Here is a 27,888-nt window from a genome sequence, read left to right on the forward strand (position 1 = left end):
TTTGATATTACCCTCACATGCACGAGTGAGACAGAGACAGAGGAGAAGGACATTTTTTGAGAAATTAGTCGTCCTAAAGTGCTCAGGTTTTCTTGTGATTTGGAAACGGTTGCCAGGGGCGACGGGTTAATGTGTTCTGGCATCGTTTCAGCAGGTACAGTTTGGACCCCACTCTCCAGATCGGTGTGTTCTGTGTCGCTTTGCAATCCAAAAATATGCAGCCAAGAGGTTTGCAAATGAAGCTGAAGAGTCAGTCAATAAAAGCTCTTTCGCTGTATTAGAAAAATAATCACAATGAGATAAAGCATAGAGAGAAATGACAGTGACAGTCCATGTTTGTGGGGTCACTTTTAAAATCCTCTTCACAATCCAATCATATTACAGGGCCGGAACAAACCATGTTCGTGTTCCCCTCTTCGTGCACTAATCGCGCATGGTCAGAAGACAGCGCCAGAGCTCATGCTAGCTTGCGGGAAAAGGAAATGAGACACGAGACAAACACTCACAAACGAAAGATACGTTTTTCGGCGGAAAGCTACTGCCAAGAAAAAGTCTGGCATAGAGCTGATCCAAGACCAGCGTTAACCGGTGCTCAGTTTGAACGATTAGCAACCAACATAGCGCTGGGCATGACGCATTTCCATGACGACTGACTGGAAAGAGACGCGCGTGACGTCATGTTTACATGACTTTCGATTGTCAAAATGAGTTTCTAAAGTAACTGAGTTTTTCGTGCCGCGGCACCAGAGTCCAGTCACCCTTTAGCAGTTAGCTCCATTAGCTCCTTTAGCGCCGTTAGCGTGCCGACAGTTGAACTGGAGCGTAATAAAGTATAAACTTGTTTAATGACGGAATCACACGGAGACACGTCTGGGTTGCGTCAACTTCCATTTACTTCCGCCATATACCTTTTTGGTTAACTACAACACTGGTAACATACTCCACCTAGTGGAAGGAGTCATATATACATATACATCACATGGAGCGTTCTGTTGATTAAACGTGCCTATGTACTGCGTATGTGTGCCTCTGTTTTTAAAGTTTAGCGTTACTTTATTACTTTATACTCATTTTAACAATCAGGGAGTCACGTAAAACATGACGACTTGGAAATGCGTCATGCGCTAACGTTGACGCCGTTAACGTTGACCAGCGCTAATGACTTTATGTCTTTGTGGTCTTTTTGTGAGTATTTGTTGTTCTTCGGGCATCACGTTGTCATTTGAACGAAAAAAGTTAGCATCACCGAAAAGTAACGTTAGTGATGCGATGCTGCGCGGTGCTCGTGAATCCGTGTTTGCAGCCTGTTCTAACTGTTTTTCCAGGATCTCCAACCCAACCTTCAAGCCTGAAAAAGAAACTAAATGTTGTAAAGGGAAACTTTTCAGAAAAAGAACCCTTATTAAACAGTTTAAATGTGAGGCGGTATCTTGCTGAGTCGGACATCCATGTTTCCCCACACCCCTCAACCGAGACGTAAGAACAGAAGGGAGAATAAAAGGTGAAACACGTCACAGAGAGACCGGCTTGACAAAAGTTCTCCAGCTTTTGCCGTTTTTTGTTTTTTTTTAATGATTAATCTTGTCTGACAGGAGAAGATGAGGAAGGTGAAACTGGCCCTCGCCACATGTCCGCTCTGCCCCTGACACAGTGTGACACAGTGGCTCTGCTGGGGATGAACCACTCCATCTCACAGGTAATTAAGTCCAGCAGGGGGGGGTCAGTACCACCTCATAGCTGCCAAGGGCCCCATCAACGTTTGCAGCTTAAACCAGGCCACATATGGCCGCAGGTCTGGGTGGAGGAGAGTGAAGGTGCCCTGCTCTCAGGACAGTCCATCCCACTGAAATAAACATCCAGTGTGATATTAATGGTAATTGCTCCACCATCAAAAAAGAGGGGGATGAAAAGCTTTGCCGAGAGATGTGCTTAAGGATGAAATACGTCCTGGATATTGATGTCATTAAAAGATGAACTGCTACTCTGTACTGCTCTTAAAGGAGACATATTATGCAAAATCAACTTTTTAATCATTTTAATACTTATATTTGGGACTCCGGAGGCCCTATGAGTCGGCAAAGAGTGAAAAAAGATGACTCCGTCATGTTTTTGTGATCTGCCTCAGTCTAAGTACAGGAGATAAAACACGCGATGGCACTCGTTGCCATCCATGAAGTCATTGTGACTTCATGGAGCTCCGATTGTCCCTAAAAAACGCGAGAGTGCAGGCGAGGGCAATAGTATCTGAAAGAGCGGAAGTCTGCCAAGTGTTCTATTGTTGGCTGCACAGTGCAGCACAGAGTTCTACACAAACTTCCAACCTCAGGGGATTTACATTTTATATACTAATTTTCCGTTATGGTAATGTATGATAAGTAACGTGAAGGCTAACATGATACAAACACTGTGCAACCTCATTAGGCACAACGTAAATGTCAGCTCACTGTCAAAGTGCATCAGGGCAAATGGATGATTTCCTGAATTTCAAAAATGTATTAAAATTATTCCTTAAGAGGTTTGCAAATATTTTCAACGGATCCTTGTTCAGGGTGATGCTGACTATTATGATGGTAAATTTCAAGTAATTCCGAGATACTTTTTGTGTTTTCGACTAAAGTCAGCTCACTGTCAAAGTGCATCAGGGCAAATGGATCATGGAGTCCTTTCAGATCCATGTGGCTGTTGTGATCACTTCATTCTTTCTTCTCTCTGTTCTCGCTCACACAGAAGTTGCAATCTGTCCACAACATCATCAACACATCTGTCTCCTGCCTCCAGATTTTTTTCAGTAGAACAAAACACCTTCTCAGGCTGGATTTGTGGCCACCAGCGCTGTCGCTGTCGCCGTCGCTCCATAAATCCACACCTCCATCGCAGCCGAGAAAAGAACTTTCTTTTTGGGGAAGTGAGAGGAAAACAGGGAAAAGGGGAAAAGAAAGACATTTTTTGGGAAGAAATCGGGTCGATGAAGCATTTCTATGCCACTGTGCTAGCTCAGATGTGCACTGCTTGCAGGGGCATGGGGTCACAAAGGCACCGTTTGTCTCAGAACACTAGAGAAGAGGAGACATCGCAGTGTTGGTGTTAAGTTATCCAGAGATTTGTTTAGTGAGAACGGGGTCAAAAAGCAGCTTTAATGTAGTATCCATAAGCTTTTATTGTGTTGTTGTTGTTGCTCACCTGTTTTGATAACATAATCTGTCTTGTGGCAGAGAATCAGGAAGTGAGTGTGTGTGCGTGAGAGCACAAATAAAGAGACAGAGAACAGAAACCAGTTCATGTCTGACAGACAGTATAGTTGCTAGTGGACTGTGTAACTTTTAAATAAATACAAATGCGTTCAAACGAGTTCACACGATGCAGATTAAACTTCACAATCAGCAGGGCCGTTTCTAGCTGTTTGGGGGCCCTATGCGAGATACTATTTGGGGGCCCCTATTTTTTTCAAACTCGAGGTAGGCTAACTTTTTCATATGTTCTGTGATGATGCAGCAGGTAACAAGGTAGCATAACAAGGTGGCATAACAAGGTAGCATAACAAGGTAGCATAACAAGGTAGCATAATAAGGTGGCATAACATAAAACAGTTTTAACCCACGATTCAAAAACAGTAAAGAATAAATAACTAAACTTACTTCTAAATAAATATAATGGATTATAATGGGATGTTTGCCCTCTATTTTCCACTAAACATTCCAAAAACATAGAAAAGCGATCAAAACATTGGATTAATGATCTCAACTAGTTTTTTGGTGGCTCTGTGTTTGTGCTTCCACACTTGCACTTGCCAACTTGACCAACAGAGGCCGCCAGAGGCTCGTTGCGTGAATGGGGTGAAGTCTGCCGTCTCTGATTGCCTTGTTGTTGTTGTTGTTGTTATTATTGTAATTCCATGTATAGTTCTCAAAAAACTGAAATGTATTGTTGGTATTGGGTCAATAAAGTTATCACAAAAGGGAGCGAGCAGCTTATCCAGCCTACAGTTTTAGTCGTATGTCGTTATATATCGGCAGATCTTGGCGTATTTGTCATGGATCATACGTTTTAAAGCCAATATCTGCTGATACTGATACGGTGCCGATAATATCATGCATGGATATTAAATAATCTGGCAAAATTGTAGGTTAAAGGTGCCATATGTAAGAATGTGGCCAAAAACAGTTACTACACTCAAATTCAAAATACAGTGTTCTTTTAGGTTTTCGTTTTCTGACGTAACTGGCAACCCGTGGTTGCTCGGCAGCTGAGACTCTACTGACTGCAATGATTGGTAGACGGCGGTAGGTGGCGCCACATGCCAAAAACATGATTTGCAGTCTGCAAAATATTTTCTTCAATGCGAATATTTTGTCTGTACTGTTGTTGTTGGTGAGTTCAGTTTGTTATATGAACATTATTCCTGAGTCTCTGTGACATATTAGGAGGATTTCATGGCCAGTTGCTTTAGATTTATTACATAATGCACCTTCAAGTATTACTTTACTGTGAGGAGACGCCCCATCTCTTCTTTCTGAATCTCACTTCAGTTTTTATATCACTCTGCTGCAACACTTCCATCTACACGTGTCATTCTGTAGCACTCTCCACCCTGAGGGCTGTATAAAAGGGAAGGGGAAGTGAGAAAATATATATATATATATAAAACAACAACAATATGTAGTATAACGACTACACTGCAGATTTCCTGAAGTCTTTGTACATCCGCGTGTGTGTGAAGTAGCGTTAATGTAATGATGGAGCAACGATTCCCACTGTGGGCGCTGACGGGGAGCGAACAGCAGGGCGGCAGAGCCCAAGACAACAAATACAGTACAACATGAGAGAGGTTCAGGGAGGGAACGAATGTACCGAGAGAAAACAGGAGTGGGAAAACAGAGAAATAACAAAGGTTTCTGTGGGAAAACACGGGGATGAGAGAGACTGTAACTATGATACGGACTTCAGTATCAGAAAGAGTCAGTGACTTGGTGGATTTGCTGTTGTTTGCTTGCTTTTAAAATGTATTCTATACTCAATGGTGAGAATCAGGAGGTGAACGCAGGTCATGGAGTACGTCATCGTTTTCAAAAGGTCTATTTCAGTGGCTCTCAAACCTTTTATACCAAGAACTACCTGAGAAAGGGAGACAGATTTATTCCCAATAAGATCATTTGCTCTCTCATCATCCTCCGCTTCCTCGCATATACATCACACACTGGTATAGTGAGATTAGATTATGATTTAGCAACATTTAATAAGGGGGACTGTAATTATTATTATTACTTAAAGGTGCCATATGTAAGAATGTGGCCAAAAACGGTTACTACATCCAAATTCAAAATACCGAGGTCTTTTAGGTTTCGTTTTCTGACGTTACTGGCAACCCGTGGTTGCTCGGCAGCTGAGACTCCACTGACTGCAATGATTGGTAGACGGCGGTAGGTGGCGCCACATGCCAAAACATGATTTCAAAACATAAACATTTAATGCAAATATGTTGGCTGTGCTGTTGTTGTTGGTGAGTTCAGTGTGTTGGAGGATTTTATGGCCATTTGATGTTTTATTGGCTTCATTTTCTATAACATAGAAGAACAGCATTTCTGATTTTCCTCCTAGTACCAGAGGAGGGTCACGTACCACAGTTTGAGAACCATAGGTCTAAAGAAATCGTGAACTTTAAACGCAGCTTTTCCTTCCTTCTAAATGTCAACTCTGTTGGAGCGCTGAGGCCGCGCCTTTTGACGTAGAGAAAATCCTTTGACGTCTTTTAATCATTACCATCACCAACGTTGGGGGATTTTTACCCGAGATAATAAATACACCCAATAAAAAGTACTTGTCATCAAAATATATCAAAACATGACAATACATGACAAATTTGAGTAGTGTTCTTTTATTTAAACTGTGTCATGTCTAACAAAATGAAAGAAAAGCATCATGAGGGGACCAAAATGCTAAAAATAATAATTATTAAAAATAATAATAAAAAAAAAACAATAATGAAGATGAAAACTTCAAGTTTTCATGAAAATCACATAAATTTATTTGCTTGGGTGTTCTACGGTTAACTTGTCTAGAACACGTGTACCGAGTTTGACGCGGCTAGCTCAAACATGCTAGCTCGAGTTTGTGTTCCAACGCGAGCTGATGGGATGCTAGCTGTTGTGTACAGTAAGATGTTCAGGCTCTGGTGGTTTTTACAGCGCCGTTTGATCAACGGCGCCGCGCTAGCTAAGTAGACGGCGCTCAGTTACGGATGGCGTTTAACTTCATTAGCCGTGCTAATTCAAGGCTGCAAGTAGAACTCAATTAAGCGCTAGCGCCGAGTGAGCTCACGCACATTAGCATATTTTGTCAGAATAAAAGAAGTGTGAAGCCAGGGGGGAATAGATGAACGAGATTTAGGCCCGTGAATAAGGCGCGCGTTTCGTCTTCTGCGAGGCTGTGATGAGAAAGATTTTGGGCAGAGGCAAAGCCGCGGAAGCTAACAGAGCCGCTATATAGTTCCGCTGAGGGCGTTTTTGGTCATTTATTTAAATAAACCTTCAAATTATTATCATCAAATCCAGCTTAATGATTTAATAATGGCTGAATTTCTTCTTCCTTTGAAAAGATATGAATGAGGTTGTTTCTGGTGATGTACGACTACGACATCAAGCACCTTCGGATGTTGTCGTTAAACGTAGGACATGTGTCCCGTAAAGGGCGTCTGATGGATTTCTGTTTCAGTGGAAGAGGCCAGATCGTACGCTACTGACGATTATTAAAATCAACTTTTTTTTTTTACTATTTCTGGGAACTCCTATGTTGCATGAGCCCGAATTGTGCATATTTTGGTGGCACAAGAGCAAACGGTTTCCTGTCTTCGCGCTGAAGACACACGTAGCGAAACTCGCCCGCAAACAGACCCATAAGCATTTGTTCAAGTGCACAAAAAAGACAGAACAGGAGATGGTAAACCACTTCCTTCTACTGTACTCGGTATCTGCTTCACAAAGAAGCACACATGTTATTTTTATGGTGAGGGCGTTGCTGCGGATGCGATGGCCAAAGACAACATGATGCAATACTTTTCATTGTTTTAATCAAAAGTTCCTGGTCTCCTGATCCAGGGGTTCTATATACAGTGTTGTAAAATTGGTTGTTTGGATAAGAAATTTTGGTTAAAGGTGCATTATGTAATAAATCATCTAAAGCAACTGGCCATAAAATCCTCCTAATATGTCACAGAGACTCAGGAATAATGTTCAAATAACAAACTGAACTCACCAACAACAACAGTACAGCCAAAATATTTGCATTAAAAAAAATATTTTGCAGACTGCAAATCCTGTTTTGGCATGTGGCGTCCACCTACCGCCGTCTATCCATCATTGCAGGCAGTAGAGTCTCAGCTGCCGAGCAACCACGGGTTGCCAGTTATGTCAGAAAACGAAACCTATGCTATTTTGAATTTGAATGTAGTAACCGTTTTGGGCCACATTCTTACATATGGCACCTTTAAATATGTCATATAGGAGACAAACACAGTGATATTTGAGAAGTGAAATAAAGTTTATGTGATTTACAGAAAGTGTGCAAGGATTATTTAAACAAAATTAGGCATGTGCATAAATTCAGTCACCCTTATCATTTTATTGATTTCAATACACTAATTATTGTAACTCAAAATTGGTTTGGTAACCTCAGTGACCCTTGACCTCCACACACAGGTGAATCCAATCCTGAGAAAGGGTATTTAAGGAGGCCAATTGTAAATGTTTCTCCTCTTTGCATCTTCAACACGGGAGCCTCAAAACAACTCTCAAATGACCTGAAAACAACGATTGTTCAACATCCTGGTTTAGGGGAAGGATACAGAAAGCTATCGCAGAGATTTAAGCTCTCAGTTTCAACTGTGAGGAACATTGTGAGGAATGTGAAGACCACGGGCACAGTTCTAGTTAAGGCCCAAAGTGGCAGACCAAGAAAACTGTCAGATAAGCAGAGGCGAAGGATGGTGAGAACAGTCACAGTCAACCCACAGACCAGCTCCAAAGACCCACAACATCATCTTGCTGCAGACGGTGTCACATGGTGCATCGTTCAGCTATTCAGCGCACTTTACACAAGGAGATGCTGTATGGAAGAGTAATGCAGAAAAAGCCTTTAAATACATTTCATTTCATTCCAAAAGTACACGTGCGAGTGAAGAATGAACACTAAGTCAAAAGGGTTTTGGGCTAATCTAATTTTTCACTTGTTGGAGACATTCCACGTACTGTAGCTTTACCAAGAGACGTTGCCAGCAAACTCTAACTGACTTAAAGAATCAGACTTTCCTTTATTGTCCTACGACTGTGTCGTAGTTGTCGTCTCTGCTTGTTTTTCCACTGCTCTCTGACACAGATGTCGGAGGTGTCAAAAAAAACCTCAGTCCACTTGTTTCTCACCGCTTTCATGTTGCAGTGACACAAAGTCGCCCACAGCGTGAAAACACTTTCCGTTTCCTTTAAGTCGTCAGAGGCTGACTCTACTTTTATCCTTTGACAGTTGGATGGACAATCAAACAGCTTATAGCGTATCTGACAGGTCTGTCATGGTCTAGAGTTGAGTTGTAGTTCTTTGTAGTTGTAGACTTTTGTTTTTCCAGTTCTGTTTTACTCACTAATATCTGCTTCCTGTTTTTATTTTATTTTTTATCTCCTTTTTAATCTCCACCTGTGTTTTATGATTTTCAACAACAGTCATGTGGTGTCCACTCCCCATGTGGTGAAAATTAGACTCATTCTCCCATAGACTTCAATTCAAACCAGTGGAATCTGCCCCCTGGTGGTTAACTGCTATATCTATGACGCAGAACTCGGTCCATATGTTCTAGATTTTTGGATTTTTTTGTATTGTGTATAAGTCGCACATAGTTGTTCCGATCTTAACCAAACTTGGTACACTTGTTGCTCTCACGATTCCAGATAAATTTCTAATGTACTTCCATTAGCTCCTCCCACCCAGAAGTCAGCCATTTTGGAAAAACAGAAATGGCTAGTCTACACATTTGAACAAACTCCTCCTAGCACGTTTGAGCTAGCCGCGTCAAACTCGGTACACGCGTTCTAGACAAGTTAATGATCAAAAGTTGTCAAACGATTTTTCTCTACGTCAAAAGGCGTGGCCTCAGCGCTCCGACAAAGTTGACGTTAAACTGGCAGGAAAACTACTTTTAAATGGCACTTTTTGAAAGCTTTAACCTAAACAGAACTATGTGAAATTTCTGTTGCGTGGGGCTCGGGGCCCTATCATGACTGTGTATTATTTATTTATTTATTTTAAATAATGATCAGCAGGATGTTAGGTGGGTTAATATTGGAGTACAACTGGGTTTGAGTCTCAGGTTTAGAAGGAGTTTGAAAGTGAAATGGCTGTCGAGGAGAGGAGAGGAGAGGATAGTAATAGGCATTAAGTTAAGAGGTAATCTTCCCAGTTTTTCAAGTGTATTCAGTGGTTTGGGTAAACAACACACACACACACACGTACACACACAGCTGGAGGCTGTGGCTTAAGCTCCAGTGACACACACAGATTTCCCATTAAACCCCTTCTCGTCCACTGCTGTGGAAATAAAACAAGCGGCAGAGTCATAGCGGCCACAAACCCTGAAACAAAAATTGTCTTCATGTGAAATTTTCTTTTCGCCCACAAACACTGGTCTCCATCACAGTTTCTGGCAACAATAAACTCCCAGCTCCGACCGACCTTTGCTCTCGGTGGAAAAAAAAAAACACAATTAAGAGCAGAGAAGCCGCCTAGAGGCCTCAGACAGAGGTCAGTTTGACGAGTTCCACTTCTGTCGTGACCTTGCCAGAGTCTTCGGTTTCTGTCAAACAAAGCCGACCTGAAAAACCGACCAGAACTTCCCTAACAAACCCTCAGTTCTGTTCAAAAAGGAGAAGTCGAAACGGCAACAGGGTCGGCAACTATTTTGATAATCGATAATCGGTTTGAAGCTTTTTTCATGATTTAAAGAAGATTTCTGATTGTTTTAGCTTCTTAAATGTGATTCATTTCTTTGTTTCTTTGCTCCACATAACAAAGAAATCACTCAAACTGAATCATTTTGGTTTGTGGACACACACATTTCCAATGCACTTCCATAAGCTCCGCCCACCCAGAAGTCAGCCATTTTGGAAAAAAAGAAATGGCTAGAACTACGCATTCGAACAAACTCGTCCTAGCTAGCTTGAGCTAGCCGCGTGAAACTCGGACCACATATGTTCTCGACAAGTAAAAATTATCGAAATTTGGCCAAGTATTTTCTCTACGTCCAACAAAGTTGACGTTATTTAACTATTGTGATAATCGATTAATCGGTTTGAAGCTTTTTTCACGATTAAAACAAGATTTCCGATTGTTTTAGCTTCTTCAATGTGAATATTTTCTTCGCTGGACAAAACAAGACGCTCGAGAACATCGTCATTTCCAGGTTTGACAAACACCGAGCGACGTTTTTTCACATTTTATGGACCAAACCATTCATCGAGAACACAATCGACAGATTACGTAAATAATCCTCGGTTGCCGCTCTGCTCGAGTCTCTTCAGAGCTCGTATTTGTGTCAGCGTGGCCTCTTAAATCCTCACACAGGAGCCTCCACACTGAACTCTGCTGCTGACGTACAGCATGTAAAACTCACAGCAGAAGGAGGCCGTCAGCAATTTGCACACGGCGGAGACAGAGGCCGCCGCAATTCATCATCTTGACACTCAGTGTTGACTCGCTAAATAAATAAAGTTACGCTTCACGCCGCCTATCGATGGCTGTCCTTTCTGCATCCTTTTTCTTCCCGTAAACGCACACCGATGGGAGTTTTCTCCCAAGAACAGAAAGTGTAAACACGACAGAGCAGAGACGAAACAGAGACGCATCTGAATTCAGTCAAGATGGAGTCAAAGATGAGCTTCTCCGTTCCCCCTTTTACTTACTTGTAACAGTGAAATATTCGACAGCTTACAGTACATCCTGTGCATGTGAGCACTGGACAGCCACTTTATTAGGTTCACACAGATCATGTAGGTGGAGTGGTTTTCTCATCTGCTTCAAATCATGTGTAAACAATGTTTGTTGTTTTGTGTTAAACAACTGTCCAGACTTTCAGAGTGTGTCAACTGGTCTTCATTTTTTACACACTTTGAGGAAATAAGAATGAAAAACACTGGAAAAACAGAGTCTACAGGAAACTGCTCTTGCACTTTAAGAGGCTTGTGATTTTCTGCTCCATCGCCTGCCACTTTATTAGAGATTATCTTATTCTGCCACGAGATATTTGAGTCAGTGTTTGCCTTTATATTATTTTGAACCAGTTTGGTCATTGACCTCTGACCTCTGACATCAACAAAACATTTTTGCAGAAAGAACTGCCGCTCGCGTTCTCTTCTTTGGACCATTCTCTTCAAATCCAAGACAAGGTTGATAATAAAATAAAATCCCAGAAGGTTAGCAGTTCTTTATCATTATTATAAATAATAATATTATTATTATTATTATTATTATTATAATAACATGCCACTTAACTCACTTAAATCCCCTTTCCTTCCCATTCTGATGCTCAGCTTGAACTTGAATTGCATTGCGTTGCTTGGAAATGATAGAAGATCAGGTGTTTGTATTAAAAAGCAGAAGGAAAAACGTCTATAGCACTTATATTAAATATATATATATATATATGTATATATATTTATGGGGTTTTAAAAAAAAGAAAAACTGTTTTTTTTGCAAGCTCTTGCTGAAAGAACACCTTTTTGTGTCAGCATGTTATTTACCTTGTTTTGGACACAATATCTCCTTATTATATTATAATAAATCTTTAATGCTACTACACTTAAGTACCCACAGTGTCACTGAAGCCCAGTTTCTTCTTTTTCCTTCTGCTATTAATTGAACAGAGCATAAATAACCGAGGGCATAAATACTTGACGTGGGACTTTTTGAATTAATCGTCAACTATTTTGATCATCGGATTATTAGGTTTGAAGCTTTTTTCACGATTAAAAGAAGATTTCTGATTGTTTCAGCTTCTTAAATGTGAATATTTCCTTCGTTTCTTTGCTCCACATAACAAGAAATCACTAAAACTGAATCATTTTGGTTCGTGGACAAAAACAAGACATTGGAGAACATCGTCATTTCCAGGTTTGACAAACACCGATCGACGTTTTCTGACATTTTATGGACCAAACGTTTCACCGTGAAAATAATGGTGAGTTGCAGCTCAGTTGTTTTAAAGAACCAGAAACAGGAGAGGAAGTTGCTTGGACAGCGCGGCTCTGAACGAACCGCCGCGTCTTTGTTTATTGACGATATGCTCGACGACTGCATTTTTCTCCCCACCGTTTTGCACAATCCAGGTTTTTAAAAACACGCTCACTTTGCAGACTCTGCTCACGTACAGTACGACAAATCAATGAATGAATGAATGAATGAATGAATGAATGAATGAATGAATTCTGGAGCATTTAAAAAAAACGGAGAATATTCCCAAGCACGGTACATAAATATGAGTGATTTCACATGCACAAAGAGATCCAATGATGATTCTTCTTTCTTTTTTTTGCTACTTTTGTTTAAAGGCTGGTGCTGATAGGGAGCAAGGTACGAGGGGCCAAGGCAGAATAAACAGTTTTACAGTACAGTACTTGGTTTCCATCATATCACCAACAGGAGGAGGAGGAGCAGGACTGATTCTGAGACAGAGAACGTTCATGGAGAGAGGATTTATTTATGGATTAAGTCCTGAACCTGCAGCAGAGACTCAGAATTCACTCTCATCTGGACTGGTGATGATATTCCGTTATTACAATATAGGAGCAGGAGGAGGAGGAGGAGGAGGGAGGGAAACTGTGGGAGCGTCAGGTGGCCCAGCCACATGTTTACACATCTTCTTTAAGTTAAAATGTCTTTTCTTTTGTTTCCTTTGCGTCACACTATAGTTTACATACTGTACAATAACCCACTGAAGAGGACAGAGGTTTTTTTCTTACAATAACATTCAATACTTATATGGGAGCGGACGCACACACACACACACACACACACACACGCGCACACATACACACACACACACACAAGAGTTAATGCTTCACAACACAGTCGCATAAATGTACAAGGAACTTCATTATTAAAAAAAAAAAAAAATCATAATCCGAACTTATTCAGCTATATTACAAATAAAACATCATGAGTCCTTCACACGGAGAGAAATAAAATATCCTAACAACACATACATGTATGTACAGTGGCTTCAAAACGACGGGAGGAGGAAGGAGGAGCTGTGGGGGGGGCGTGGACGTCAGATTGAAGTGGCATCGGAGGGACTGAGTGGTCAATTTAAAAATAAAAATAAAATGAAAGTGCCAAGATAAAGTGAATTCAAGTAATGTGCGCTCTATACACAGGACGGGAGGAGGCAGGGGAGGCGGGAGGCAGGAGGAGGAGGAGGAGGGAGTTTGAGTCCTTTGGCTCCAAAATGGCCACTACTGGCTCTTCCGATGTTCGCTCAGGCTCGAAGGCGAATCCGTGGGCGCTTCTCCGCGCGCCGCTCTGGACAGGAAGTCCGTCCACTTGGCCTGAAGTTCTGCGTCCGGGGCGGCGAAGAGCAACGTCTGCTGCGTGTGGCTGAGCCGCAGCGCGTGCTTCACCTCGGGTTTGTCGGCCGCCGACGGCGGAACGGCGCAAACATCGAAGCCAGGCAGAGGCACAGCGCGGGCGCCCTTCAAGTCCTGAAAATAAAGGTAAAACATGTAAATCGGGAAATCAAAGAAGTAGCAGTTAGCAAAAATCTTCATCGTCTTTGTACAACTGAACTTGTGAGGTCAGATTTAAGGTAGATACTAGTGCTGGGCACGTTAGCGTCGGCGTTAGAGTCGGCGTTAGCGTCGGCGTTAGAGTCAAGCGCATGACACGTTTCCATGAAGACTGACCGGAAAAAGATGCGCGTGACGTCATGTTTACGTGCCGCGGCACTGGAGTCCAGCCACCGTTTACCAGTTAGCTGCGATAGCTCCTTTAGCGCCGTTAGCCATTAAAGTTTAGCTTTACTTTAAAGACTTATTTTAACAATCCGGAGTCACGTAGACATGACGTCTTTTTCCGCTCAGTCGTCATGGAAACGCACCATGCGTTAGCGTTGATGCCTTTAACGTGCCCAGCACTAGTCTATACATGTTTTGATGGTGGACACCAGGAGGCGTCTACACTGGGGGGGAAAGAGCCTACTGTTTGGTCTTGTGACACATTCTTAGACCTAGACGCATTTTTGCGTTTTGGCTTTCAATTTAATAATATTTGATTCTTTCTTCATGCATAATTTGGTAAAAAATATATGCCAGTTTTTTTCCATGTATTTTTTTATTTCAACTAAAATGCTCACGCTTACACACCTTCGCACTGACATCATTGAAACCCAATTTCAAATCACTACTTTTGCTGCATTGTGACTTTAAAAATTAATTCATGTTTTGATATGTGTGATGAGAACTTTAAAAAGAAAAAAAGAATAAAATAAATAATTCATATAATTTGTATAGCTTCATTTTGTATGAGCACACTTTGGTACTCTAGGTTTGTTAATGTTAGTATTTAAAATCATATGGTATCACATATACCATTCTGCAACAATCAAACAAAAAATAATCCAGTTTGTATGAAAATAATTGATTTACGGTGTTTTGTTATACCATAAAATGAAGGTGCATCATTGACAAAACTTAACATTAGTATTAATATTATTATTCAGATTAGATATCCACCAAAATTACGTAACATGGCAAATATAAGGCTTTTAATCCCTAATTTTGTCTTCTTCAACACAAAATGGTGGTAAATGAATCTCCAATATAGAAGATAATAGACAGTAAAACACAGCAGTTATGAGTTTGTGTTTTGTCTCAAACTGAATGAACAGCTCGTCTCTTGACTTGCATGAGAGACAGAGCAGCAGCGTCCTCCTCTCTCCACTTCCCCCCCTCTTTCTTTCTGTATAATCAGGAAAATACTCATCCAACTCACATTAATCCTAATCTTTGGAACGGTAGCTTTTCTGCACTGGGATTGGGGATATTAGTCTTGGAAATGAAACCCGGCGAGGCTTTAACAGCCCGACTTCCCCCCCGTCTGTGACATGACAGTGGAAGGCTCTGCGTGATTGCTCTGATTTATTTAGACTTGCCAGCGTAAACCACTTATTTGCATCTCACTGAGACGGATGTCATACAACGCAAACAGAGGCAGGGATTTAGACCAAGGATTTTACAGCAACACGACACAAAAGTGAAGCACGGTCGCACAAAAAAAGGAGCAAGATTCACTCTGTGACACCGACAGTGACAGTGACAGCGGCTACACCTGAGGTCACATTCAGGACAGGCAAATCCTCCTGGCCCCAATCTACTGAGGACAGACGAGCTGCACAGGCAGATTTGAACAGATCTGTGTCTCACACACTGTGTGTGTGTGTGTGTGTGTGTGTGTGTTCTTGTACTTGCGGCACACTGAGGACCAGTGAGGGTTTTTAACCAACAAAGTGAGGTCATTTTTACGAAGTGAGGACATTTTGGCCGGTCCTCACTTTGTTTTCATTCGAATCACTTCCTTAGATTGTAAACAATCTATAATCTTTTTTTTTTTTTTTACGTTTTTTAACATTGGTCCTCAATTTGGTACAAAAACCCGGTTCCCCCTGCAGACATTTTATGGCACTGCACCCAGTAGTTTTTTATAGATGTCGTACATGAATTACATATTTGTAATTGTGTTGATTTATAAAGTGGAAATGCTGGTACTCAGTGTGCAGCAAGTACAAGAATGTATGTGTGTGCGTGTGTAGCAGATACACAAGAGACGGAGAAAACTCGGGAACTTGTGCAATATTTATGATACACACAGTATGTACTTAAAATACAGTGCTGTGCAAATAAAGTATTTTCTACTTTTGTTGTTGGCAATGCTGGAGCAAATATATATATGGATATTATTATAATAATAATAATATATGCGATCATTATATAATACAAAAAATATTATTATGTCTGTGATCTTTGGCATTTTTGAAGGCAATGATGTGATTGAAAGTCTGATTTATGATCAAGCTTCCAGTGATTTAAACCCTTTGGACGCTTCTTTTGTTTTCCGTTTTATTTATTGTTTATAGCAGCAATTTTCAATATGAAACAGTGGGACGAATAAAAGTTGTTCCCAATTACATTAATGAGGTTTTAGTGTGAGAAGAAGTTAGAATACATACTTGAAATGTGCATATAGGAGCAATTTTTGTCTAATAATCTTCATTTTTTTGTGTTTTCCATTAAAAGTCTCACTTGTATTCATCAAAAGAGTTGCAAAATGAATACAACATATAGTCAAGACATTGACAAGATTAGAAATAATTAGAATTAGAACCAGCAAAACTGTTTTCAGCTGTGCTAACATCATTGCATAAGGGTTTTCTAATCATACAATAGCCTTCTAACGCCATTAGCAAACACAATGTACCATTAGAACACTGGAAATGGGCCTCTATACACCTATGTACACATTCCATTAAAAACCAGACGTTTGCAGCTAGAATAGTCGTTTACCACATTAACAATGTATAGAGTGTGTTTATGATGTTATATTCATTGAATAAAAAGTGCTTTTCCTCCAAAAATAAGGACATTTCTAAGTGAGCCCAAACTTAGTAGATTGTAGATGTAATCATACATGGTCATGAGAGAACTGTATTTGTCAGTGTGTGTGTGTGTGTGTGACTCTTACTTGTCCACTGCTCTGTAAGTAAAGCACCAGCGGCTCAGCCTTGGTGACCGCGGCCCACGTCTTGGTCCAGCTCTTCCCCTTCTCCTGAACCTGCAGGTGGCCGCACAGCAAACAGTTCTCCACCGTTAAAGACGTCTGTCTCTGAAACATGGGACAAAAACACGAGAGCGATAAACATTTTATGTACTGTATATGCATCTAAAACACCAATAATTGTCAATAATGGAAATATATTACATTTAAAAAGCACAATGAAATTGTTTAACCACATGCGTCTTTGAAATCCACCTCAATCACATCTAGGAGATTTTCTTGTCTGTGGTTCACAGTTACAAGAGAATAATAGAAGTCTGCTCCATGGCCCACAGCTCCTCCTTGTGGCCACTAATGTCACTGCAGATCAGATTTCTCCCCCTTTGCTTGTATGGATTTATTAGACGAGGCCCTACGAACCAAATTGGAATCATACACGAGTGTCAACACTTATGGTGTCAGGAATGTCCTGCAGGGACACTGAGGACAATGTAGAGACACTGAGGACAATGTAGAGACAGTGCAGAGACACTGAGGACAGTGTAGAGACACTGAGGACACTGCAGAGACACTGAGGACAGTGTAGAGACAGTGTGGAGACACTGAGGACAGTGTAGAGACACTGAGGACACTGCAGAGACACTGAGGACAGTGTAGAGACAGTGTAGAGACACTGAGGACAGTGTAGAGACACTGAGGACAGTTTAGAGACACTGAGGACACTGCAGAGACACTGAGGACAGTGTAGAGACACTGAGGACACTGCAGAGACACTGAGGACAGTTTAGAGACACCGAGGACACTGCAGAGACACTGAGGACAGTTTAGAGACACTGAGGACAGTGCAGAGACACTGAGGACACTGCAGAGACACTGAGGACAGTGTAGAGACAGTGCAGAGACACTGAAGACAGTGTAGGGACACTGAGGACAGACACTGAGGACAGTACAGGGACACTGAGGACAGTGTAGGGACACTGAGGACAGTACAGGGACACTGTCCCAGACACCTGGAGCTGCCAGACTGCAGAGTCAGCACACACTGAGTGATGGCTCGTCCATAAGCTCCTAAGATCTCATTATCATATTAGTCCATGTGGGCGAGTTGATGTTTAAGTGTGAGTGTGTGCAGGTGACTGTAGCTTCATGAGACAACTGTTCTTTGACAAATATGCACTTTTATGACAATCACCACCACACAAAGCTGCACAACTGCACTAAATTAGCAGCATTTGTAATCAAAATCAAATCAAAATCATTTTTTATGATTCTGTAGTAGTTAATACGTCAGTATGTAGACGCGCTTTAAAAGAAATCATATTTTTAATACAAAAATACGAATATTGTTGTTATCCAGGGGTGTTTTTACAAAAATTGTAAAGCAGGTTATTATTAATTGATATTTAATATTAATTGATATAGTTATTTACCTGCACTTTTCCTGAACAGAAACATTTGTTTTTGTGGTTGAATGTTGTGTTTTTGATTCATTTCTGCTCAAATTTGGGTACAAACGGTGAATTCAGTTTGTTATTTACCAAATAAATAATACAATTTTAAGTTTTAAACAAGTTTGGAAAGATTTCCTAAATATTTATGTTTTCTGTGTTTTTTTTGTTGTTGTTTTTTACTGATCAACCACAGCGATAAAAACTGATTTTAAGGCCCAGTGTGTAAGAATTAGTGACATGTAACGGTGACTGCAGCTCCTCTGCTCAGCCCCTCTCCTACCTGAGAGCATCAGGAAACTATGGTGGCCTTTGCGTTCCAAAAAGCCTGCAACACAAGCTCTCTGTCCTAAAGTACACATAAAAGGCTTATTCTAAGGATTCAACTGTTATTTTTGAAACGATATAAACTCATACACTCGCAATAATATCTGCCAATAAACCCTCTTAAATATTACACACTACAGCTTTAAAGTAATGTCTGATAAGTGTTGGTCAAACTCTGGTATAAACACAGACATGGACCGGACTAGACTGGACTGGACTGGCACGGACTGGCACGGATCAAGGCAGGAAAAATAAACGATTATGCACATTTTATTCTTCTTTTTTGAGCGTGTGTGCTTGTGTTTGTGTGTTTGTGTGTTTGTGTGTTTGTGTGTCACCTCGGGCGCAGGTTTCCTCTTCTGCTCGCCGACGCCGAGATTCTCCAGACTGAGGCTGGCTTCGAAACACTCCGGGCAAACTCGACTGGTTTTGTTGTCGAGGGTCTTTGAACACTTTGCACAGATGGCCTGCAGACGGACAGAGAGAGAGAGAGACGGCGTTGAGGAGGACAGTTAATCGAGTCTGGAAGAAGATTCCCCCGAGCGTCCGGTTTTCCGTGCTCACCGCTCCACAGGACTTGCAGTGATGTTTGCGTTTGGTGAAATTGAAGGTCTCGCTGCAGCCTTTGCACGTTTGCTTCTCTTTGTCTTTTTTCCTGGAACTTTTCTGGAAAACAAACACAAAGGTCACAGGCTGGTTCATTTTAACCACTTCTTCCCTGACCCTCTTTTTGGAGTCCCTGCTCGAAAATGACATGCCCAAACTAAAGAATAAATCTATGCAGTTACAAGCTCTATGTGAATTATCTTGAATTATCAAACTACAGATAACACTTGTGAGTTTCCACCAGAGGTGTAAGTTTCACTGTAGATGCCACTGTGTCAGAGTAAATGTACATGGAACACAGCATAACTGAAGGATTTTTTTTCTCTCGCCTAAATATTGCATTTTAAAGCAAATATCACCTTTAAAATATGCAGTAGCTTAAAAACACATGGAGGTCATGTAACAACATGTGGACATGAGCTGTGAAAAGTCCGATGCTGCTGAAGTGAAGCAGAGTGAAATTACAGAGGTTTTATTAAACAGAATGATTGCTTGTAACCCGTTTCCCATATTCAAAGGTGCCATATGTAAGAATGTGGCCAAAAACGGTTACTATATTCAAATTCAAAATACAGAGGTCTTTTAGGTTCCATTTTCTAACATGACTGGCAATCCGTGGTTGCTCGGCAGCTGAGACTCTATTGACTGCAATGATTGGTAGACGGCGGTAGGTGGCGCCACATGCCAAAACCTAATCATAATCATAAACATGATTTGCAGTCTGCAAAATATTTTTTTAATGCAAATATTTTGTTTGTACTGTTGTTGTTGGTGAGTTCAGTTTGTCATATGAACATTATTCCTGAGTCTCTGTGACATATTAGGAGGATTTTAAGGCCAGTTGCTTTAGATTTATTACATAATGCACCTTTAAATCTAATGTTTATTATGACGTGTGCTGCTGAACTCTGGCCCAGGTCACTCTTGAAAAAGAGATTTCCATGCGATTTTAACCCTTAGTTAACCCGAAATAATACACAACTCCTTATATAAAGAATAAATGAATAATGCAAATGCGAGTTACACAGTAGAGTCCGTCTGAACAAGTAGAAATATCTAATTACATACGATTTAAAATTCACCTTTATTAAATTAACCCCTAAAACGATTTGGCCAAAGGGGGAAAAAGTACCAGATGGAGCAGGCAATTAGTGCAGTGTCGGCCTCTCCAGAGGCTTCAGGTTTATGGTCACGACACTGATTTGACCATTAGTTTAGTGAAAGAGCGCGTTCACCATAAGAAGGAGCATTATGAAGCAGAGTGACCTGAAGGTGACGCCTGCTTTATGACATTATCTTGGGTTCAAATGTGGCCTCATTGCACTATGATCTATAATCACACTGTGCATGTTCTTTTATATTAAGATGTACTTTTTTGACATTTCATAGCAGCATAAATAATAACAATGATGATAATTATTATTAAAAAAAGAGTCTTTGTATTGTTGTTTTAATAGCAGCAGAACAATAGTGGATCTAATAGTGATTTTTCTACCAGATAATATATATAATAATATTCAATAATAGCTCAATATTTATATAATAACAGAACATTACAACTTGAGATAAAAAATAAATAAATTAGCTTTCATTTTCGTAAGCCCCTCCCACTTCCAATTTCCCACACTTTCGCCCCCCTAAACAACTTGAAAGAACGAGTTTTGTGGTATGAGAAAGTTCCAAAAAACATGATTCGTTATAAATTATATTATATATAATAACTCTTAAAATAATGCAACTGGTCCTCTCTTTAAAGCAGGGGTCTCAAACTAAAGTGACCTGGGGGCCACTGAGTGTCTAGTTTGATCAGTCGGGGGTCGGTGACGTGATAAACAGACCATGTTTTTGAGAAAAAGACATCAAAATAAAATACTATTTATGATGATATTTCACAGAATTTCAAAATAAAAGTATTTTGATATACTGAAATATAAAAAGTTAACAATATAAAACGTATTTATGATAGAAACGTGTCTAATAATAAACGTGTCTGTCCACGTAAAATTGATTGGGTGGAGTTTGAAACCTCTTCTTTAAACAATCTCTGATATTGAAGTTGATGAAAACTACTGACAATCGTCAAAACTGCAGTTTGGAAAGCAACAATTACAACAGTAAAAGCAGCAGCAGCTTTAACAATAATAAGGTAAAAAGCAACAAGAAAGGCTGTTTCTGTCATAATTTAAATATAAATGATAAAAAAAAAATATATAATGGTGTAAAACAGAATCTTACTCTTTCGTGCAGTCTTTCACCGTCTGAGTCCATGCTTGAGCTCCAGGGACCCTGAGAACCAGAACCAGAACAAAGACATTAGACTGTGTGTCGCAGCCTTCTCTGCCTGCAGTCCCACTCTGTGACACTAGGTGTCAGTGTAGACCAGCTTAACCTCTCTCTCCTCTGGCTAGAGTGTCATGTTTCTTGGCTTGTGTCCAGCTCAATGAGCCCAAAGTGGGTCAAAGCAGATCCATAAGACTTTTTTCGTGTATACACTTTGACTGGGGTCCCCCCCCCCCCCATTAGGTCATGAGAAGGTTCTGGATGAAGGAGACTCGCAGACGCGACACAAGCTTCTTAACATGTGTTTTTGTGTGTGCATGTTGCTGCCACATCCATAGATGGTGAGTTGTGTTGAGTCACTGATGCAGACAAAGAGCAGACTACGAGTCTCACTGGGATGACCCAGTAATCAACTGATCGATAAAGTGATTGGTGTTGGCTACGGAGCGAGTGACTGACCGGTGAGTCAGGGAGATGGTCATCGTCTCGGGAGAAGGAGCTGTTGTAGGCCTTGTTAAACGTCTCGCTGTTTTGTTTGTGCCTCTCGATGGTGGACAGGATCACCTGAGAGTCGGCAGAGAACAAACAAAGTATTATTGATCAGCAACATTTGCTTTTTAACCCTTAAGAGTTCATTTAACCGAGTTCCTTAAAAAAAACTTACGAATTTGCTCCTAACGGCAGAAAATGTGACCTTCACAAAAACTGCTGCAATAGTTTCCATAAAATACATTTCAAGGAGAGTTTTATAACAATTATTGTTAGGCCCTGGGAGGGGTCAATGATTGACAGAAACAGTAATTTCGATGTATTGTTGTTGTTTTTTTGCAGTGTCAGATTTAAAAAAAAAAACGTACTAATTTGTTCCTAGTGGCAGAAAATGTCACCTTCCCAAAAACTGCTGTAAAAAATGTTATATATATATATATCTTTTTTTCTCACTTTGAAAGACTCAATCTTTTAAAACTACCTCAGCCTGAAGTATACATATCAAATATTAAAGGGGCCATATGTAAGAATGTGGTCAAAAACGGTTACTACATTCAAATTCAAAATACCAAGGTATTTTAGGTTTTGTTTTCTAACGTAACTGGCAACTCATGGTTGCTCGGCAGCTGAGACTCTACTGACTGCAATGATTGGTAGACGGCAGTAGGTGGCGCCACATGCCAAAACTGATTTCAAAACATAAACATGATTTGCAGTCTGCAAAAAAAAAGTTTTTTAATGCAAATATTTTGGCTGTACTGTTGTTGTTGCTGAGTTCAGTTTGTTATATGAACATTATTCCTGAGTCTCTGTGACTTATTAGGAGGATTTTATGGCCAGATTTATTACATAATGCACCTTTTATCATTTTTTTGTGATTTTAACCCATTAAAGGCCAGTATGTTTACACAACTCCATTTATTTTAGTAAATTAATAATAATTTCCAGAAAATACATTTCAAGGATAATTATTAGACCCTGAGATGGGTCAATGATTGGCAGAAACATTGATTTTGATGCATTGTAATTTTTTTTTTGCAGCTTTAGATTTAAAAAAAGAAACTGACAATTTGTCCCTAGCGGCAAAAATGGCACCTTCCCAAAAACACTTAATATTAGTTCTAAATGTATTAGAATGACGTTTTTACCTCCTAAACTATAACCAGTTATGTAAAATACATATGCCACCTGTGCTTAGTGAAGTATAAATGTGATATTTGGAGGTTTACAGATCATAGTTTGTTTTTCCTTTCTGATATCTTAGGCTATATATGATAAATGTATAATTATCGGATCGAGTAAAAACAGATTTCTTTCTATCAGCTCACATTCTTCCCTCAGCTATTCTAAAAGCCTCCATTATTTATTCCAGCCTCCTCTCTTCTATTCTCATATGCAGACGCAAAACACAGAAGAAAAAAAAAAGAGGGTCCCAAGCCTGCAGCAATAAACCCACTCACTTTTCCAGCTTTGGAAAAACGTCTTTAAAAAAGCTTTTCTCTGCTCTAATGTGCTCGATTGACAATAATGAGGGGCTTTAATAGCGACCGTAATTCCCAAACACAGTGAAAGAGAGCCACATTTTTGCTCGTTCTTTTGTCTAATAAACCCAAAAATGCACAAGAGACAGACTGTGTGTGGGAGCATGTGTGAGTGTTTGCTTCTTGCCTGAATCCAATCTTCCTTCTCTTCAGCCGTCCTGTAGAGCAGAGAAAATAAGATGGTTTTGTCTTGTCAAAAAACCATCACAGTGAAATTGTAAAAAAAAAAAACACTTTAAAATAGACATTTAACCCACACAGAGGAATATTTCTTTACACCTGAGTGACACAGGTGCAGCCCTCTAATGGCTGAGATATAAAAAGCTGTTTGTGCAGTTTACTGACAGCAGAAGCTAATTGGCAGCAGCTAGCAGTTGTTCGGTTAACTACGTTATTAACCCCGAAAATCGCAACAGCAGGGTCATTTCCAAATAACTTGATGGTTTCATTTACCTAGCCTGCAGCTCCAGCGATCGCTGTTTGCCGATGATGGCAAAGGAATGAGGAAGGTTCTGCTTGACATTCTCTTGCACCTGAGGATGACATGCAGGGAATTTAATTTTCATACACACACAGATGATTAGAGACGAGGCATCAAACAGGAGGAGGCCCAGGTACTCGTACGTACCTCCATGCCAGCGATGTCTATCCTCTCTCTGACGCTGAACTTCTGCCCCATCAGTCTGAGTTTAGGCACGCAGTAGAGCACCATGTTGTTGAACTACGTCAGACATGGGAAATATGCAGATAATAATGTGGTAAGACGCAGGCAATTACAGCGTTCACACATGCGATCCAAAGTCAACAAACATTTTCAAACTTTTACAGCACCTTAACCACATTAAAACATGATTTTATGCTTTAAAACAACCAAATGGTGTTTTGTACTACAAGCAGCTACCTCATTTACTTTCGCTAGCTGACTAACAAACTAGCGCACAAATCATGTCTAATCATGTCTAGCTAACGTTTTCTAACTAGGTTACACATTCATGTTGACAATTATTCATTTCCTGTTACTTAGGAATGTGTTTTATTGTGGCCAAAAGGCTTCTCCAACTTACTAACCACAGAAAACGTCGCGGCAAGCTAATTTAATATGGGATTAACCATTGGCCACCACTCCGGTTAGAAAGTAGGCTAGCTACGTATATAAACTTCAAGCAAGCTACCTCATTTACTTTCGCTAGCTGACTAACAAACTAGCGCACAAATAGGTTGTGTGTTAGCGAGTTATCTTTAGTATTTCTTCTCATCTGTATCATAGCCTCATCATGTCTAGCTAACTAGCTAACACATTTATGTTGACAATTATTAAGTTTGTGTTAGTCAGGAATGTGTTTTATTGTGGCCAAAAAGCTTCTTCACCTTACTAACCACAGAAAACGTCTCAGCAAGCTAACTTAATATGGGATTACCCATTAGCCACCACTCCTGTTAGCTTATACGCTAGCTATGTTTATAAATGACAAGCAGCTACCGCATTTACTTTCGCTGAGTAACAAATTAGCGCACAAATAGGTTGCGTGTTGGTGAGTTATCTTTAGTATTTCTTCTCATCTAAATCATAGCCTCAGCATTTCTAGCTAACTAGCTAACGCATTCATGTTGACAATTATTAAGTTTGTGTTACATTGTGGCCAAAAAGCTTCTTCACCTTACTTAAAATATTATGTTGGATCAACTTAAATATTTGCATTCGTGTTGACAATTATTAAGTGTTATGTTACTTAGAAATGCGTTTTATTGTGGCCTAAAAGGTAATTCACCATACTCAAAACAATATTTTATTTTAAGTGTACACGCGGTAAAGATGATCAAACTGAATGTAGAGTAAAGGTGAGTTTAGTGAACGTTGGCCTCTACTGGGATTTTCACACACAACCATCTCTAGAGTTTACAGAGACTAAGTCCGGAAAAGATGAAAATATCCAGTGAGTAGCAGTTCTCAAGGAGAAAACGCTTTATTGATGTCAGAGGTCAGAGGAGAATGACCTGTCAAGTAACTCCTCATTAGACAGAAGGACTTCAGAAGACAACTCAAAGACACTCTTTCCTTGTACTTAATAAAGCAGCCTGTAAAAGTTGCCATCTTGAATTATTCCTATTCATTAGCCGGCGTTAAACACTCACCAGGTAGAGGTATCGGTCTTGTGCGGTCCCGTTTTTGGCCGACATCTTCTTAATGTGTCCTTCTTTGATGAGCTCGTTGGCCGGATTGACGATATCTTCTTCACCACCGAGACGCTCGTAAACCTCCAGCAGCTTCTTCATCTTCTCCTGCGCGGAGAAGGACGGCGAGAACAGGAAGTTAATAGGGAGTAAAAAAAAAGACACCACCAGGGGGAGATGTTCACATTCACCAATGGTTTTTCCGTTGAGGCACAGAGCAGGTTTTCATATTATATTGATTGCTTCATAAACACGTGCTTAAGTCGTTCATAAAGGAACGTCAGATTATTAATAATATCATGGTCAGATACAGGATGAAGACGAGGAGCACAAGAGTCAAAGAAAGTCGGTCTGCAGGCTGTGAAAGCTCGAGGCAGGAAACAGCCACTTCCTGTCTGTACAAATTCAACACGTTCACTCCCCAGACAAACGCTTTGCAACGTCGCTGACTGACAGTAAAAGCATCAGCAGCTCTTTGATAAAAACTTAACAATGAGCAGTTCTTGATTGAGCTCAATGAGATGGTGAAGGAGCGTTGAAAAAGATGCTAATGACCACCCGGTGGTCAGAGCCTCTGCTGACCCATGCACTTTGTCTCCAAAACTCATTAAACGCGTGTGTTAGATTTTAAACGACGCATTTAATCGCAGGTTTTTGACCAGTGGGAGTTTTTAATCTGCTTCAGCTCTGATGAGCATTAGTGGGAACGCAAGACCTGGATAAACAACGCTAATTTGTTTTTTATCTGCTTCATTTTAGACAGCTATGCAAATCATTTCCAGAGCAATGCTATACATGGTAATATTTCCATTTTATTTGCACCTTAAATTTGCAAAGTCACAATAAACACAGTATGTACAATCCCCTGTTCACTGAAATCTTGCCAGTTGATGTTGAAGTCCATTTGTTAAAAACAACAAAAAAATACACAGTATTTCCTTTAGGATTTCAAACAAAAAAGCAGGGAGCGCAAAGAGAAGCCAAAAGAGTCGATTGAAGCAAACAAAAAGTGCATTTTCATATAAATATAATTATGAATGATTAACCCTAGAACACCATTGCCGGGTGCTAACCCTAACCCTGCAAATACATTTATGTGAATTTCATGAAAACCAAGTATTCATCTTCATTATTATTATTTTTTTGAATTTTTTTGTTCCCAAATTCCTAATTTTCCAGTCATTTTGGAGCATTTTTAGAATATGGTCCCCTCATGATGCTTTTCTTTCATTTTGTTAGACATGACACAGTTTTAAAATAAAAGAACACTACTCAAATGTGTCATGTATTGTCATGTTTTGATATATTTTGATGACAAGTACTTTTTATTGGGTGTATTTATTATCTCGGGTAAAAATCACACGGCGTTAGTGACGGCATTTTGAATTTGAGCGATAGTGTTCTAGGGTTAAATTGTTTTATTTGTGCATTTTGAGGCTCATTTTTGTCGTTTCTTAATATTGACACAATAATTCTAATTCCATAATCGTTCGTTCCTCATGCAAAAACACATTTTTGTTAAGTTGCTTGACCTTTTGACCTTCAACCATCAGCTGTCATCGGTTCACACTTGATTCTAAGTGACAATTTTTACTGATTTTATAAAGTATTATAAAGTTTTATAAAGTAGGTGATTCTGTGATTTATGCATAATGCACCTTTAAATTAATGTCAATTGGGACTCTTATTTTGAAAGCGTTTGTTCCTGTGCACTAAGACACATAGAAAGTAGAAAGAAGCATCAGAGAAGCGTGGATAAACACAGTTTTTTTACCTTGTTTGTGCTTGTGTTAAATGTAAATAAGCTGAAGATGTTTTTAAAAAGAAATTCCCGGTTTTCACACGTCCCTTACTTTAAAAAATGACACAGATAGTGGACACGCTGCCGTAACAATCCGTTTCAAGCCTCACCATTTTCCTGATTGCTGCATTGGAGTGGTTCGCTGCAGTCGAGATCAGCTCCAGAGCTTCTGTAAACACAGATGAGATGAAGTTTGAGTAAAACTGAAGCCTGACTTCCTGCTCCCTCTCTTCCTCCCGTCGTATACTCACGGATTCGCGTAACGCGCGTTCACGTGTGCATCACAAACCTGAGTGGACAGGTCTTTGCTTTTTTTGGAATGCGGCTCTGCATTGATTCACTTTTCCCCCTCAGGTCTGTCCATTGTGTTCATGCCACATCTCATTAATGTATAGGTCTTAGCTGAAGGGCAGCACTTTATTCTATA

General features: G+C 40.1%; 1 protein-coding gene across 1 annotated transcript in view; it reads right to left on the reverse strand.

The window, feature by feature from the left end:
• Window positions 1–12,420: 12,420 nt before the first annotated feature.
• The window catches only part of fgd (faciogenital dysplasia), a 105,369-nt gene continuing 89,901 nt past the window's right edge, over window positions 12,421–27,888 (reverse strand). The window contains exons 9-19 of the mRNA XM_083894679.1: window positions 27,572–27,630; window positions 25,622–25,768; window positions 24,117–24,209; window positions 23,942–24,021; window positions 23,616–23,646; window positions 21,918–22,022; window positions 21,414–21,464; window positions 19,137–19,238; window positions 18,911–19,039; window positions 16,765–16,905; window positions 12,421–13,730 (exon numbers count right to left, since the gene is read on the reverse strand). Of these exons, the coding sequence (XP_083750805.1) occupies window positions 13,485–13,730; window positions 16,765–16,905; window positions 18,911–19,039; window positions 19,137–19,238; window positions 21,414–21,464; window positions 21,918–22,022; window positions 23,616–23,646; window positions 23,942–24,021; window positions 24,117–24,209; window positions 25,622–25,768; window positions 27,572–27,630 (1,184 nt within the window). The 3' untranslated portion in view covers window positions 12,421–13,484. The remainder of the gene's footprint in view (window positions 13,731–16,764; window positions 16,906–18,910; window positions 19,040–19,136; window positions 19,239–21,413; window positions 21,465–21,917; window positions 22,023–23,615; window positions 23,647–23,941; window positions 24,022–24,116; window positions 24,210–25,621; window positions 25,769–27,571; window positions 27,631–27,888) is intronic.

Source organism: Microchirus variegatus, assembly GCF_963457635.1.
Source record: "Microchirus variegatus genome assembly, chromosome: 9".
NCBI classification, from domain to species: Eukaryota; Metazoa; Chordata; class Actinopteri; order Pleuronectiformes; family Soleidae; genus Microchirus; species Microchirus variegatus.